The sequence below is a fragment of the Sardina pilchardus genome, chromosome 1 (genome assembly GCF_963854185.1).
Source record: "Sardina pilchardus chromosome 1, fSarPil1.1, whole genome shotgun sequence".
NCBI classification, from domain to species: Eukaryota; Metazoa; Chordata; class Actinopteri; order Clupeiformes; family Clupeidae; genus Sardina; species Sardina pilchardus.
Window position 1 is genome coordinate 1986638 of NC_084994.1, and position 15618 is coordinate 2002255.

Genomic DNA, 15618 nt, shown 5'->3' on the forward strand with positions numbered 1-15618 from the left:
TATTACACACAACACTAACATCATGACACATCTACTGTGGGACTTGTGACTATTACACACTTACATCAGCACACATCTACTGTGGGGCTTGTGACTATTACACAACACTAACATCATGACACATCTACTGTGGGACTTGTGACTAGTACACACAACACTAACATCATGACACATCTACTGTGGGTCTTATGACTATTACACACAACACTTACATCACGACACATCTACTGTGTCTTCTTGATATCCAGTGCAGACCAAGGCTCTGGACAGGTTCACAGAATAAAAACCAAAACCAGAAACTTTTAATGCTTTCAAGGAACAGAAACAAAACCTGTTTTTGTTCCGGAACAGAAATGTTTATCTAGAATAATTGTGAGCATTATTATGACTGCCATAATGGGACTCCTTGACAAAAAATTGCTCACGCGAATAACAAAAGACAAACAAATCTGACTCATATGACTGCTGCTTCGCTGCGCCGTGGTCATAATTAGAACTAATATAATATAAAGCCCTAATGATCAGCCTGCTTGTTGGTATGTCCTGTAGCTAACATGCAACCTTATAAACCATATCAGTTTATTACCTCCACCAAGGGGGTTGTGTTTACATCGGGGTTTGTTTGTCTGTCTGTTTGTTAGTTTGTTCGCAGCTTAACCCTTATAAGGTCTTTGGATCTGTGGGACCCGTTTTCAGTTTTCATCTTAAGAAAAGTGATACAAACTGAGATTCATTGGCCTTGGCTCATTTTGAGTGAGGAACATAATTCAGAAAAAGAAAAAAGAACCCCCCCTGCACATTTCTATTACATACAGGGTCTTCGCGGGTCTACTGGACCCGGGGCTATAATGTGTGGAAATCATAGGTCCTGTGTTACCTCATTTGCCCTTATAATGTAGGTTTCTGGGCCTGTGTTTGTGTGTGTGTGTGTGTGTGTGTGTGTGAGAGAGAGAGAGAGAGAGAGAGAGAGAGAGAGAGAGAGAGAGAGAGAGAGAGAGAGAGAGAGAGAGAGAGTGAGTGAGTGAGGGAGAGAGAGAAAGAGAGAGAGGGAGAGAGAGAGTAAAGCAGGTTCTGGAAAAACATCCTTCATTTGTACATTAGTTGATCATTGTCCAGTTATGGCTGTTTTATGATGCATTTCCTTAGTTTGTTGCATTTGTGCAACAAGAACGAGTAGCACTTCTGTGCATAACCATGTGATTTAACAAAGGTAAAGGCAACAAATGTAACAAATGTTGTTTATATGACTTGCAAATGGGTTGAAGTAAACAGCTGCTGAGTATTTTAACAAAAAAAGGTTTCAATATGTTGAATTAAAGACCCCAAATTGCCATGGGTCTACCAGACCCAGCAGGACCCCCTGTGTAACCAAAAAACGAAGACCCTATAAGGGTTAACTCAAAAAGTAATGGATGGATATCGATGAAATTCTGAAATGACCCAAGTAAGAAACAGTTACATTTTGGGAGTGATCCGTATCACTGTCTGGATCCAGGAGGCGGTTGTTTTCGCTTGGTGTAGGTTTGCACTCTTTGAGTGATTTTCTAAGCTTTTTTGTTTGTTTGTTTTACCTGGTTAAGAGACATACATTTTAGGGTTGAATTGAAAACTGGAAACGTTAAAATACTGTTTCTGTTAATTAACCAATTAGGAAATAATTTTGCCAGAAGTGAGTTCAGCAACCCCCCATTACGTGTTTGTGTGTGTGTGTGTGTGTGTGTGTGTGTGTGTGTGTGTGTGTGTGTGTGTGTGTGTGTGTGTGTGTGTGATGACAGTAATCATCAATCTCTCCATAACCAGATCAAAGACACAGAGAGCCCCATCTCCAGTGCCCAGCTGTGTGTCTATGAGAAGTGATGGCTCCATGTTTGAACCTCTCAAATTCAGCAGTGGACCAGCACAGTATAAACCACAGTGAGTGTGTGTGTGTGTGTGTGTAATGATAGTAATCATCTACTGTGGGGCTTGTGACTATTACACAACACTAACATCATGACACATCTACTGTGGGACTTGTGACTATTACACACTTACATCATGACACATCTACTGTGGGGCTTGTGACTATTACACAACACTAACATCATGACACATCTACTGTGGGGCTTGTGACTATTACACACAACACTAACATCATGACACATCTACTGTGGGGCTTGTGACTATTACACAACACTTACATCATGACACATCTACTGTGGGGCATATGACTATTACACACTAACATCATGACACATCTACTGTGGGGCTTGTGACTATTACACACAACACTAACATCATGACACATCTACTGTGGGGCTTGTGACTATTACACAACACTAACATCATGACACATCTACTGTGGGGCTTGTGACTATTACACAAAACTTACATCATGGCACATCTACTGTGGGGCTTGTGACTATTACACACAACACTAACATCATGACACATGTACTGTGGGGCTTGTGACTATTACACACAACACTAACATCATGACACATCTACTGTGGGGCTTGTGACTATTACACAACACTAACATCATGACACATCTACTGTGGGGCTTGTGACTATTACACACAACACTAACATCATGACACATCTACTGTGGGGCTTGTGACTATTACACAACACTAACATCATGACACATCTACTGTGGGGCTTGTGACTATTACACAAAACTTACATCATGACACATCTACTGTGGGGCTTGTGACTATTACACACAACACTAACATCATGACACATCTACTGTGGGGCTTGTGACTATTACACACAACACTAACATCATGACACATCTACTGTGGGGCTTGTGACTATTACACACAACACTAACATCATGACACATCTACTGTGGGGCTTGTGACTATTACACACAACACTAACATCATGACACATCTACTGTGGGACTTGTGACTATTACTAACTTACATCATGACACATCTACTGTGGGGCTTGTGACTATTACACACAACACTAACATCATGACACATCTACTGTGGGACTTGTGACTATTACACACTTACATCGTTACACATCTACTCGGGACTTGTGACTGTTATACACAACACTAACATCATGACACATCTACTGTGGGACTTGTGACTATTACACACAACACTAACATCATGACATATCTACTGTGGGGCATGTGACTATTACACACTTACATCATGACACATCTACTGTGGGGCTTGTGACTATTACACACAACACTAACATCATGACACATCTACTGTGGGACTTGTGACTATTACACCACACTAACATCATGACACATCTACTGTGGGGCTTGTGACTATTACACACAACACTAACATCATGACACATCTACTGTGGGGCTTGTGACTATTACACACAACACTAACATCATGACACATCTACTGTGGGACTTGTGACTATTACACACAACACTAACATCATGACACATCTACTGTGGGACTTGTGACTATTACACACTTACATCAGGACACATCTACTGTGGGGCTTGTGACTATTACACAACACTAACATCATGACACATCTACTGTGGGACTTGTGACTAGTACACACAACACTAACATCATGACACATCTACTGTGGGGCTTGTGACTATTACACACAACACTTACATCATGACACATCTACTGTGTCTTCTTGATATCCAGTGCAGACCAAGGCTCTGAACAGGTTCACAGAATGAAAACCAAAACCAGAAACTTTTGATGCTTTCAAGGAACAGAAACAAAACCTGTTTTTGTTCCGGAACAGAAATTTCATCTAGAATAATTGTGAGCATTATTATGACTGCCATAATGGGACTCCTTGACAAAAAATTGCTCACGCGAATAACAAAAGACAAACAAATCTGACTCATATGACTGCTGCTTCGCTGCGCCGTGGTCATAATTAGAACTAATATAATATAAAGCCCTAATGATCAGCCTGCTTGTTGGTATGTCCTGTAGCTAACATGCAACCTTATAAACCATATCAGTTTATTACCTCCACCAAGGAGGTTGTGTTTACATCGGGGTTTGTTTGTCTGTCTGTTTGTTAGTTTATTCGCAGCTTAACCCTTATAAGGTCTTTGGATCTGTGGGACCCGTTTTCAGTTTTCATCTTAAGAAAAGTGATACAAATAATTATTTTTTCAAACTGAGATTCATTGGCCTTGGCTCATTTTGAGTGAGGAACATAATTCAGAAAAAGAAAAAAGAACCCCCCCTGCACATTTCTATTACATACAGGGTCTTCGCGGGTCTACTGGACCCGGGGCTATAATGTGTGGAAATCATAGGTCCTGTGTTACCTCATTTGCCCTTATAATGTAGGTTTCTGGGCCTGTGTTTGTGTGTGTGTGTGTGTGTGTGTGAGAGAGAGAGAGAGAGAGAGAGAGAGAGAGAGAGAGAGAGAGAGAGAGAGTGAGTGAGTGAGGGAGAGAGAGAAAGAGAGAGAGGGAGAGAGAGAGTAAAGCAGGTTCTGGAAAAACATCCTTCATTTGTACATTAGTTGATCATTGTCCAGTTATGGCTGTTTTATGATGCATTTCCTTAGTTTGTTGCATTTGTGCAACAAGAACGAGTAGCACTTCTGTGCATAACCATGTGATTTAACAAAGGTAAAGGCAACAAATGTAACAAATGTTGTTTATATGACTTGCAAATGGGTTGAAGTAAACAGCTGCTGAGTATTTTAACAAAAAAAGGTTTCAATATGTTGAATTAAAGACCCCAAATTGCCATGGGTCTACCAGACCCAGCAGGACCCCCTGTGTAACCAAAAAACGAAGACCCTATAAGGGTTAACTCAAAAAGTAATGGATGGATATCGATGAAATTCTGAAATGACCCAAGTAAGAAACAGTTACATTTTGGGAGTGATCCGTATCACCGTCTGGATCCAGGAGGCGGTTGTTTTCGCTTGGTGTAGGTTTGCACTCGTTGAGTGATTTTCTAAGCTTTTTTGTTTGTTTGTTTTACCTGGTTCAGAGACATACATTTTAGGGTTGAATTGAAAACTGGAAACGTTAAAATACTGTTTCTGTTAATTAACCAATTAGGAAATAATTCTGCCAGAAGTGAGTTCAGCAACCCCCCATTACGTGTTTGTGTGTGTGTGTGTGTGTGTGTGTCTGTGTGTGTGTGTGTGTGTGTGTGTGTGTGTGTGTGTGTGTGATGAATAGTGTAATGAGTTAAGGTGGTGATGGAGGTTGTTCTCTGCTTGTTCTGTAGAGTAAGATCTGCTCCTGAGGAGGGGGGTGCTGCCTCTAACACTAGTCTCTCTGAGTCTGAGGAACAACACACCAGTCATGGAGCTACCAGGTGAGGAGTGTGTGTGTGTGTGTGTGTGTGTATGTGTGTGTGTGTGTGTGTGTGTGTGTGTGTGTGTGTGTGTGTGTGTGTGTGTGTGTGTGTGATGAGTAATGTAATGAGTTGAGGTGGTGATGGAGGTTGTTCTCTGCTTGTTCTCTAGAGTAAGATCTGCTCCTGATGAGGGGGGTGCTGCCTCTAACACTAGTCTCTCTGAGGAACAACACACCAGTCATGGAGCTACCAGGTGAGGAGTGTGTGTGTGTGTGTGTGTGTGAGAGAGAGAGATTGTGACTATGTGTGTGTGTATGTGTGTGTGTGCGTGTGTGTGTGTGTGTGTGTGTGTCTGTGTGTGTGTGTGTGTGTGTGTGTGTGTGTGTGTGAGAGAGAGTGTGACTGTGTGTGTGTGTGTGTTTGTGTGTGAGAGAGAGAGAGTGAGTGTGAGAGAGTGTGTCTACTCTAACCACATCACACCACACTGGCTCATGGAAGTGCAGTACATGTGTGTTTTTAAATGATCTTTAATCTTGTTTTCACACACAGATATCAGCAGATCCACAAATCCCACCTGCAGAAGAAGTTTAAGTGTCTGATTGAGGGAATCCAAAAGCAGGAAGACACCAGACTCCTCCATGAGATCTACACAGACCTCTACATCACAGAGGGGGGAGAAGGAGAGATCAATGATGAACATGAGGTCAAACAGATAGAGAGGTCATCCTGGAGAGAAGCAGCACGAGAGACACCAATCAAATGCAGTGACATCTTTAAACCCTTATCTGGACAATCCAAACCCATCAGAACAGTGCTGACAAAGGGAGTGGCTGGCATTGGGAAAACGGTCTCAGTGCAGAAGTTCATTCTGGATTGGGCTGAAGGAACAGCCAATCAGGATGTTGACTTCATATTTCCTCTTCCTTTACGGGAGCTGAACTTGATGAAGGAAAAGAAATTCAGTCTGGTGGGTCTTATTCAGCACTTTTTCCCAGAAATCAAAGATCCCAGAGTCTTCTCCAGTTCAGAGCAGAGAGTCATGTTCATCTTTGACGGTCTGGATGAGTGTCGACTTCCTCTAGATTTCCGCTCCAACCCGACCTGTTGTGATGTGACAGAGCCAGCCTCAGTGGACGTGCTGCTGACAAACCTCATCAAGGGGAATCTGCTTCCTTCTGCTCTCCTCTGGATCACCACCCGACCAGCAGCAGCCAATCAGATCCCTGCTAAGTGTGTGGACCAGGTGACAGAAATAAGAGGATTCAATGACCCACAGAAAGAGGAGTACTTCGAGAAGAGAATCAGTGATGGGAACCTGGCCAGCAAAACCATCACACACCTGAAGTCATCCAGGAGCCTCTACATCATGTGCCACATTCCAGTCTTCTGCTGGATTTCAGCTACTGTTGTAGAGAAAACTTCAAAAGAATCAGACAAAGTAGAAATGCCAAGGACTCTGACTCAAATGTACACGCACTTCCTGGTCATTCAGACTGACATAAAAAACGTCAAGTACACCGAGAGAAAAGAGACAGATGAAGAGGTGATTTCCAAACTGGGGAAATTGGCTTTCCAACAGCTAGAGAAAGGCAATCTGATCTTCTATGAGGAAGACCTGAGAGAGTGTGGCATTGATGTCACAGAAGCATCAGTGTACTCAGGAGTGTGTACTCAGATCTTCAGAGAGGAGTCTGGGAAGGTGTTCAGCTTTGTGCATCTGAGCATCCAGGAGCTTCTTGCAGCTCTGTATGTGTTCCTCTGCTTCAGCAACAGACAGAGAAACATGCCTGACCAACAGCAGAGCTCTCAGCTATCTGCTCTGTTCACAGCTGCAACACTTCATGACCTACAAAAGACTGCAGTGGACCTGGCCTTACAGAGTGAGAATGGACACCTGGACCTTTTCCTCCGCTTCCTTCTGGGCCTCACACTGGAGTCCAATCAGAATCTATTAAAGCACCTACTGCCACAGAGCAGTAGCCAATCATATAGCACAGAGCAAACAGTCCAGTATGTGAAACAGAAGATCAGAGATCAGAGTAGCTCAGACAGAAGGATCAACCTGTTCTACTGTCTGAATGAGCTGAATCACCATGCTGTAGTGGAGGAGAAAAGCAGCCCAGATACTTTGTTCTTGCTCATGCTCTCACCAGGAGAGTGGGAGACTACGACATTTGTGTTAAAGATGTCAGAAGAGCTACTGGCTGAATTTGACCTGCAGAAGTACATAATGACACCAGAGGAAGATCAGACTGAACTGCTCAGTCCAGATGAAGTTCTTCAGAAGCTGCTGCCAGCGGTCACAACATCCTCATCTGCTAAGTAAGTAACAGTGTGTGTGTGTGTGTGTGTGTGTGTGTGTGTGTGGAGATTCAGATTGTGAATAAAGGCCCTGCTAAGATGTAACATGCTGTGTGTGTGTGTGTGTGTGTGTGTGTGTGTGTGTGTGTGTGTGCGTGTGTGTGTGTGTGTGTATGTGAGACGGCTATTTAGCGGTGTTGTGGTGGAATGTACACAAAAGAAGGAGGCAAATTGTAGGTGAACAGTAAGGTGTGTATTGTTAGCTGGCTAGCTAAATATGTTAAGATGTACAGTAATATCCTGTGTGTGTCTGGGGGGGGGGACTCTACCTCGAATCTGCAGTAGAACTCGTTGAGCTCGTTGGCAAGGGGGAGACTGTCAGGCGTCGTGGAGGCTTGGGTCTGTAGTTGGTGATTTTCTTCAGGCCGTTCCAGACAGAGGCCTGAGACAGCTGTTGCTGTAGCTTCTCTGCATAACGCTGTTTAGCCTCCTTCACTGACTTAGCGAATCTGTACTTGGCCTCGCATGAAGACATCACACTCTTCAAATCTCAGAGTGCTGGAGTAGAGGGAGGATGAGAGTTTGGGAGGGAGGGATGAATGGAGGAGTGTGTGTGTGTGTGTCTTGGTTGGGGGGGTGAGAGTGAGGGAGGGGTGGAAGGAGTAAAATGTGTGTGGGGTGGGCAGGGGGGGTGAGAGTATGTGTGGGTGTGGGTCGGTGTGTGTGTGTGTGTGTGTGTGTGTGTGTGTGTGTGTGTGTGGTTGGTCGGGGGATGAGAGTCCAGGAGGGAGGGATGAAGGAAGGAGTGTGTGTGTGAGAGAGTAGCCCTTTCCTGACTGAACGCCGGCTCATCCGCGGCTAGGTTTAACCGGCCATTAGCCGGCTAGAACAAGAGGCGCGATATTCCAAAGCCGCCTCGGTGTAGGCGTAAATATGTACAACTGGGTGTGAAGTTGAACAGTGACGTACAACAACATAGGCGTCGAAGTCTCGTGACACTACTGTCAGTGTCATTCTCAAAACAACGGTGCAGCTCTCTGTCAAGTTCACTGCTCCTCCGTTTGATATTTCTAGATCTTCTGACTAAGTTTACTCTACTCATCCAAACTAACGACATCACCACTGTCACTAGATATAAAGCAAACATTGATTTTCACTCGGTGCTACTCACTGACCGTAAAAAAGTGTTGCCTATGCAGAATGCACCTGTTCTATACAGTCTGGTATGCACAGTTGTTTGTGGCTAGCTAGACTTGCTAGCTCGATGTGACACAATATCAACTCTCCACTCATTCCGCTTGGACTATGCATTATACCCTTCACTGCCTTCACGTCTGCCAGGTTCCAAACTGTTACAATCAGTATTTTTGTGATAACAACAAAACAGCTCTGCAAAGTTTAAACCAACGATGCTAATCGCGATTAGCGATTAGCCATTTAAAATGCAGAGCCTACCCTCATAAGGAGACCTCTCCAATTCAGAAAAATGCATTAAACTAAAATTGGACAACGTTGTTATGTTTCTTAAACCTTAGGGTGGGTATAATATAGCCTACATGCTTTAACGAAATACGTTGTCAATGTTTAGGCTATTTGAGCAAGCCAAGGTCTAGCTAATTTATCCTGGCTGTAGATAAAGCAGGATAGGCTATGTTTTTCCCAATATGTTACCAAATTAATAAATAAATGCTGATATGTTTGGCGATTTAATTGCCACATTTGAAAGAACAGTGTGCTAGATAGACCACAAGGACCAGTGTTTATATGTGAACAGTATGATGATGATCTGACAGCTGTGCTCAGCATACAGTCAGCTGTTTGCTGATTTTAAATCTTTCAGCAGTGTGTGTGTAGCGGATGTGTACTCTCTCTTGCGTTGTGTTAATGATGAGAAGGCGTTCTCTCTCTCTGGCTATCACAGCCGTTTATTCTGATAGCACAGAAGTGTTTCACAGTCATAAAACATTGGCAATACAGAGCTCCAGCATGAGACAAGGCTACTGCCGACTGGTTAACAGTAGCCTATTTACAAAAGACATGAAGTACCAGTATGAATTAGAACAAGTAGAAAACTGTACCTGATAGCACAAAGTGTTTCACAGTCATAAACATTGGCAATACAGAGCTCCAGCTAGTAAAACGAAATGGAAACACAAATGATTCAGTTTGCAGCTTATACAGTGTAATACCTTAGTTAGACTACCGAGCTAGGTTATAACCAGACTAGCAAGCTAGCACCTCGTGGTGAACCATAGATATATATATTGACTAGATGTCGCCTTGAGCTTCTAAGCATACGTCAACACCGGCGCCATCTTGGAGCGGGGATTCTGAAGCTCTAAACTAGTTCACCCGTGTTGTCCAGTGTTACATATTTAGCTACTTTTGGGCATCCCGAGAGATTAAAATCGTATCTATTGACTAGCAACAAATTCGGCGACTTCTCACAATGATGTCAAACTCCGTTTCTCAGTTGAAACGTCAGAAAATCACCGTTATAGTGGCTTTTCCATTTGTGAATTAGTAAACTACATCATTCGCCAAACGCATCGCCACATGATTATAAAAGTATGGCCTATGTAGTATCAGACCGTGTTAAAGCACAGAAGTAAATGTTCAAACAACTTACCATCTAACAACAGCAACTTCTGGTGAGATTACAACCTGAGTCAAAGAGACAAGCAGCAGCCTCAACCAGAAACCTGGTTGAGTTCACTCAGAGTTCGTTTAGCAGCGGCCGTGAGCTAGCATGGTGAGCTAGCGCAGCATGAATGGGAGTCAATGGGGCTAGACGGGTAAGTTTATCTTCGTCATTTTAAAAAGCTTAGTTTTTCTCTGGACTCGACGTAAATACACGTTTGTCAGTTGAAACAAACCAAAACACTACGAAATCGCTTGAGATTTTGACGATTTATGGTGATTTACAGTGGGTACGGGTTGAGAATGCACCTTCTCCCGCGGGACTCCCGAAGAGATCCCGCAGGCTGTCAAGCCGATTTTTTTCGAGGCTAAGGCAATGTATCCGAACAACCACCAGGTGGCAGAAAGTTTCATCCCGCATTTCAGCTGCATTTAATGATGAAGACCGCATATCCGTCAATAGTCGACTCCTTAATCTCATTTAATCATTAAAATGAAGGTGATGACTGGCGAAATTAATCAAACGACGTTTCAATAAACCATTGTTGAAATTGACAGTTGAAATGGTTATAGAAAATCGCCTACAGCCTAACGCCGACACAGCTGATTCTTTGATTGATTCTAAGCTGTTTTGATGTAGGGGATGGGTAAACTGGCGCGCTACAAACATGCTACCAATCAAATGTGATATTAGTAGGACTAGCCTACTTAGACACTTAGTCATAGGCAACGTTGCCATGTTAATTTGGGCTAGAAGTGCTTGCTTGTGGTGGCGCTCCTGTCCGCTGCTTCTCCCGAATTGTATTTGGCAAATTTGTTATTGGGGGAAACGTGAAGAAACGAGATGGTCAGTCCTCGTATTTTTTCTTCACGTTTCGGCTAAGTAATACGTTAAAGTCTTCTTCCGTATTGAACAGACGCTCGGCATGTCAGATTGCAGTTGCAGAGTTTTCTAATGTTTTACAACCCAGCTGGTATCCGCTGTTCATTCCGACATATCCCTACTCGGCGGTAGGCCTAGGCCTATTTAACTTTTTTTTTTCAAACAACGTGCCATTCCGACATGAGGTCATTAATAGGCTATTAATGTCATAACTATTATCATTAGGCTTACTATGCATGGCTGTAGGCAGCTATGAGGCCACTGAGATCTGGACCTCATCGGTTTTGAGAGCTGGAAATACATGTGTTTGCTAAATATCGGTTGTTGTGCATGTTGCGTTCGCGACTCGGGGAAGTGAAAGCAGTTCTGTAAAGACATTGCAAGTTTTCATGGAGATCATCTGCGCCGCGCCGCGCAGCTGTAGCTGATTGTGAAAGCCGATTGGAAATACATAAGTTTAGAGCGAACGTTTCAACTATGTTTGCCATGGTAGACAAAAACACTCAAATAAAACAATAGGTTGAAAAAAACTGCATGCGTAATGGACACGGCTCTATATCCTAAATAATTTTCGAGGTTCGCCATTTGGTAATATGACCTATCCTTACTGACAATAATCTAGATTGAGCACAACTAAAGTTGCACGAAGGCAAAATACAGTCCTAAAAGCCTATTCTATATAGCCTGGCCAATATTGTAGATGTGCAAAAGCAGCATTTGCGTGCGTGCTTGCCGGTGAGGTGTAGGCCTAGCCTACAAAAATGAGCATAACATCTGATTATTAAAGTATGGCTATAGGATATAGGCTAGAGAAGAGTTGGTTTAAAATTCAAGTGTAGTAAAAAAGTTTGTGCACATACCCGGTCAAGGTGCAGAACAAGAGTAGGCTAAATCATAAAAAAATGGAAAAAGGTTCGCATACTTGAAATCCTTCTTTTTTGATTTGATTTTATTTTCTTTATCACAAAGGAATGACGTTTCGACCGTGTGGTCTTCTTCAGATTAAAATTCAAGTATGTGCACTATTTAACCCCTCGAGACCGACTGCAGTCTGCTGACACAGCCAGACGACTCTCCCAACCCATTCATTCGTTTTGGCCGATATAACCCATTCATTCGTTTTGTGCGTATATAGATTCCTGCATGCTGCATTACCGTGACCCTTAGACTACCTTGTGGATGATTTTTTCTCATTGGAATACAGCAGGACAGGATGCCTTTTATCTAACAAACGCAAAAGCTGAGATTGTTGGAAGGACTAGGCTACTCAACAAACTTGTTTTTTGTTTCTGGGAGATCTCGTTATAGTTTTGGATTGTCGGATTTTTATACTTATTGTTTGGACTTATGGACAATGAACTTTGAGGGGTGGTTGTTAGTGCTTTACAAAGCTTTGTGTTAATAAGTGTCGGTCCTCCTATCCTTCAGCTCACTGTGCGATGCAGTTGCGCATAGTGGCCACGAAGTCATTAACTGTTTACGACACAATACATGATATTTGTGTTTTTCGTTTCTTAGATTTAATGCATGTTTGACATGTAAACAGGCCCTCAGTCCGTTAACTTAAGGCCTTCTTTTGCATGGGGTTGCTCGCATCCGCCCGTAACCTAGGCTATTATGTGCGTAGTGGCTGGATACTCTTGATTATAATAAGAGGCAAATTGTTACAGGACAACTTAAACTGACTTCCCCAATGCTTCCCCGCAGCACATTACATTTTAATATAGGCTAATATAGGATGAACAAAGTCTATGGACTTGCTATATTAAATCCAGTAGCCTAATAATTCTATGTGCCACGTCCGATTTCGCAAGTGATGTAGTAGGCTACGTTTAAACATCGACAAACGTCTGTGAGACTACCCATTTCATGAAGACCAATTGTCTTGTGCGATCATTCCCCCTCCCCCACACTTGTCTAACCAGTTCACTAGACATTATAGCCTACCTATATGCGGCATTGAGGACGATTGCCTCCCTCCCCCCTCTCTCTCGACAGACACTTCCTGACACTAGGGCTCGGGATCATGACATCAAAACTTCGCGGGCTCAGCCACATTGGCAGCTTCACTCCTTAGTTTACTATGGATTACTATGGATTTACTCCCGCCTTTTAGTGTGTTCCTGTTACTTAGTTTTTGCCTTCTTGGTCGTATGTTGCTGTGTAGTGGGGTGTAACAGTGCAACCCACGATCGCAACAGGAAAAGAATAAATCGCTACTATATTTCTGCTTCTTGAATGGATATTACGTTCAGTGCGCTACCAAATGGCGGCGATATTCCTAGAATGCAAGGCGTGTGCCCGAGCCCTATTATGTAAATGTAAAAATGTGTGTGTGTGTGTGTGTGTGTGTGTGTGTGTGTGTGTGTGTGTGTGTGTGCGCGCTGAACCACGAATTCACATATTAACTTTTCTTTTCAGCAGACATCGCAATAATAAAAAAATCGCAAAACTTTTTAATAAAATAATGCCTCTTGTCTTAATGGGTTCCGGAGAGGTTTGTAGAGTAAGTTTTGAACCCCGGTCGCTGACGTGTGATTAAGATGCCTCAACCAGTTACGCCACAGTTTGAGTGTCAATATCTTCGCACTTAGCCAAGAAATATAAAGGATTCAGTCAGTCGAATTAATTTATTCGCGGCATGCACTTGAAACGCCGATCAAAAGTTCTGACATGTTAAACTGACGTTAGTCATTAATTCACCACATGATAAAATGCTGTTATATATTGACGCACAGTAGCCCACGGTAGTCTATGTCTATCTCTGAATCAACATGAACATGCATAACGAGATCCATATATTCTAAGTTGCTAGAAACTTCTTTTGCGGAGCTAGGCCTACTAGTCGATGGTTACAATGAATGCCCTATCGCATATCTGACCATCCATTGTTACAATGTTACAAAATGCGCGATCTTCTCCATGCATGTAGCCTACGGTTATAAGTAAAGTGACATGATGGGCATGTAGGCCTATTAAAGATATTTCTGTTAAATACATTTTATTTTCAGTTGTCAAAAGTGGTGGGGACAAAATCTGTGATAAAGTGCTGGGTAAGCTACCCAGCGTCGCCGGTTAAAATGAACATGCCTCCGTTTTAAAATAGCCTATAGGCCTACACATTTCTAAGTATTCCTAGCATAAATGTAGCCTAAATGTCCATCTTGTCCATCTCTTTCGTCTTCGCCTTGACAATAGTCTATTCACGGAAATGCGGTCTTGTAACCGTAATGAATTAATGAATTAATCTAAGGTTGCCTATCGAGTCTTTCAGGTTGAATTGAAGGCTTCTAAAACCATTTTCATTAATTTCAACAATGGTTTATTGAAACGTCGTTTGATTATGATTTCGCCAGTCATCACCTTCATTTTAATGATTAAATGAGACGGAAAACGTTGACCAAAACGTTGCTCTGGCATCTCTGCTGGACTGACTGAGTTATAGGCTACGTCGAGTGAGAGAGCCAGCTGTGAGGTAGGCTGTAAAACATTTGAAAACTCTGAAACTGCAATCTGACATGCCGAGCGTGATGTCTCTTTTCTCCGCTTGTCACCAGCGCGGTGTCTTCGGGTTTTTCCGTGTTTTCCGGTATGAGCCGAACCTTCGTTTTATTAGGGCGGTCTTATGTTGCCCCCTTGCGGTTGCAAAGTCCCGATGCTTCGGGATTCCCGATGTGTGGGAAAGAAAGGAGCATTCTCAACCCGTACCATCTGTAATGTTCGATAGATCTTTGCCTGTATTGACGCCAATGCATTTAAGTGGAGTAGTTTATACAAGAAAGGGCAGAGCAGGCTGTACTTCCTGAGGAGGCTGCGCTCCTTCAATGTCTGCAGCAAGCTCCTCTGGATGTTTTACCAGTCTGTTGTTGCCAGCGTCCTCTTCTATGCTGTGGCATGCTGGGGAGGAAGCACTAGGAAGAGGGATGCTGGGCGACTAGACAGGCTGGTAAGGAAGGCTGGCTCTGTTGTGGGAGCTGATCTGGAGTGCATCACTTCAGTATCAGACAAAAGGACCCTGAACAAGCTACACAGCATCCTGGACAATGACTGTCATCCACTCTACAGCACTATCATACAGCAGAAGAGCTTGATCAGCTGGAGACTACGCTCCATGACATGCACAACAGACAGACTGAGAAAGTCATTTGTACCCAGGGCCATACAACTGTACAATGCTTCACTGAAGGGAAAAGGAGAGTTGGACTTCTATGCATAGTATATCTGCACCTCCACCCTCTTATACACTTACATGGCATGGCTTACATGTCTACCCTCATGTCTAACTCTTATATTATTACTATGTTAAGTTTATTTTAATTGTCCATATTTATATTAGTACTGTTATTATTATTACTATGCTTACATTTTGTACTGTACATTTATTACTGGTCACTAGAATTTAATCTTGCACTGTTGCACTGTTGGACTTATTTGCACTACCAACTTGACACACACCTCAGACTGGATCACAGTACCAATCCTCAGTACATTCATGCATACCTTATCTATAGTATTCTACTGCTCCTTTAG

At 42.9% G+C, this 15618-nt stretch overlaps 1 protein-coding gene across 1 annotated transcript; it reads left to right on the plus strand.

Moving 5' to 3' along the window:
• The first annotated feature begins 4701 nt into the window (after positions 1-4701).
• On the plus strand, positions 4702-7590 carry LOC134067681 (protein NLRC3-like). The gene is made up of 4 exons (XM_062523442.1): positions 4702-4733; positions 5193-5282; positions 5434-5517; positions 5814-7590. Exons 1-4 carry the CDS (start codon positions 4702-4704, stop codon positions 7588-7590), a joined length of 1983 nt encoding a protein of 660 aa, XP_062379426.1.
• The last annotated feature ends 8028 nt before the right edge of the window (positions 7591-15618 follow it).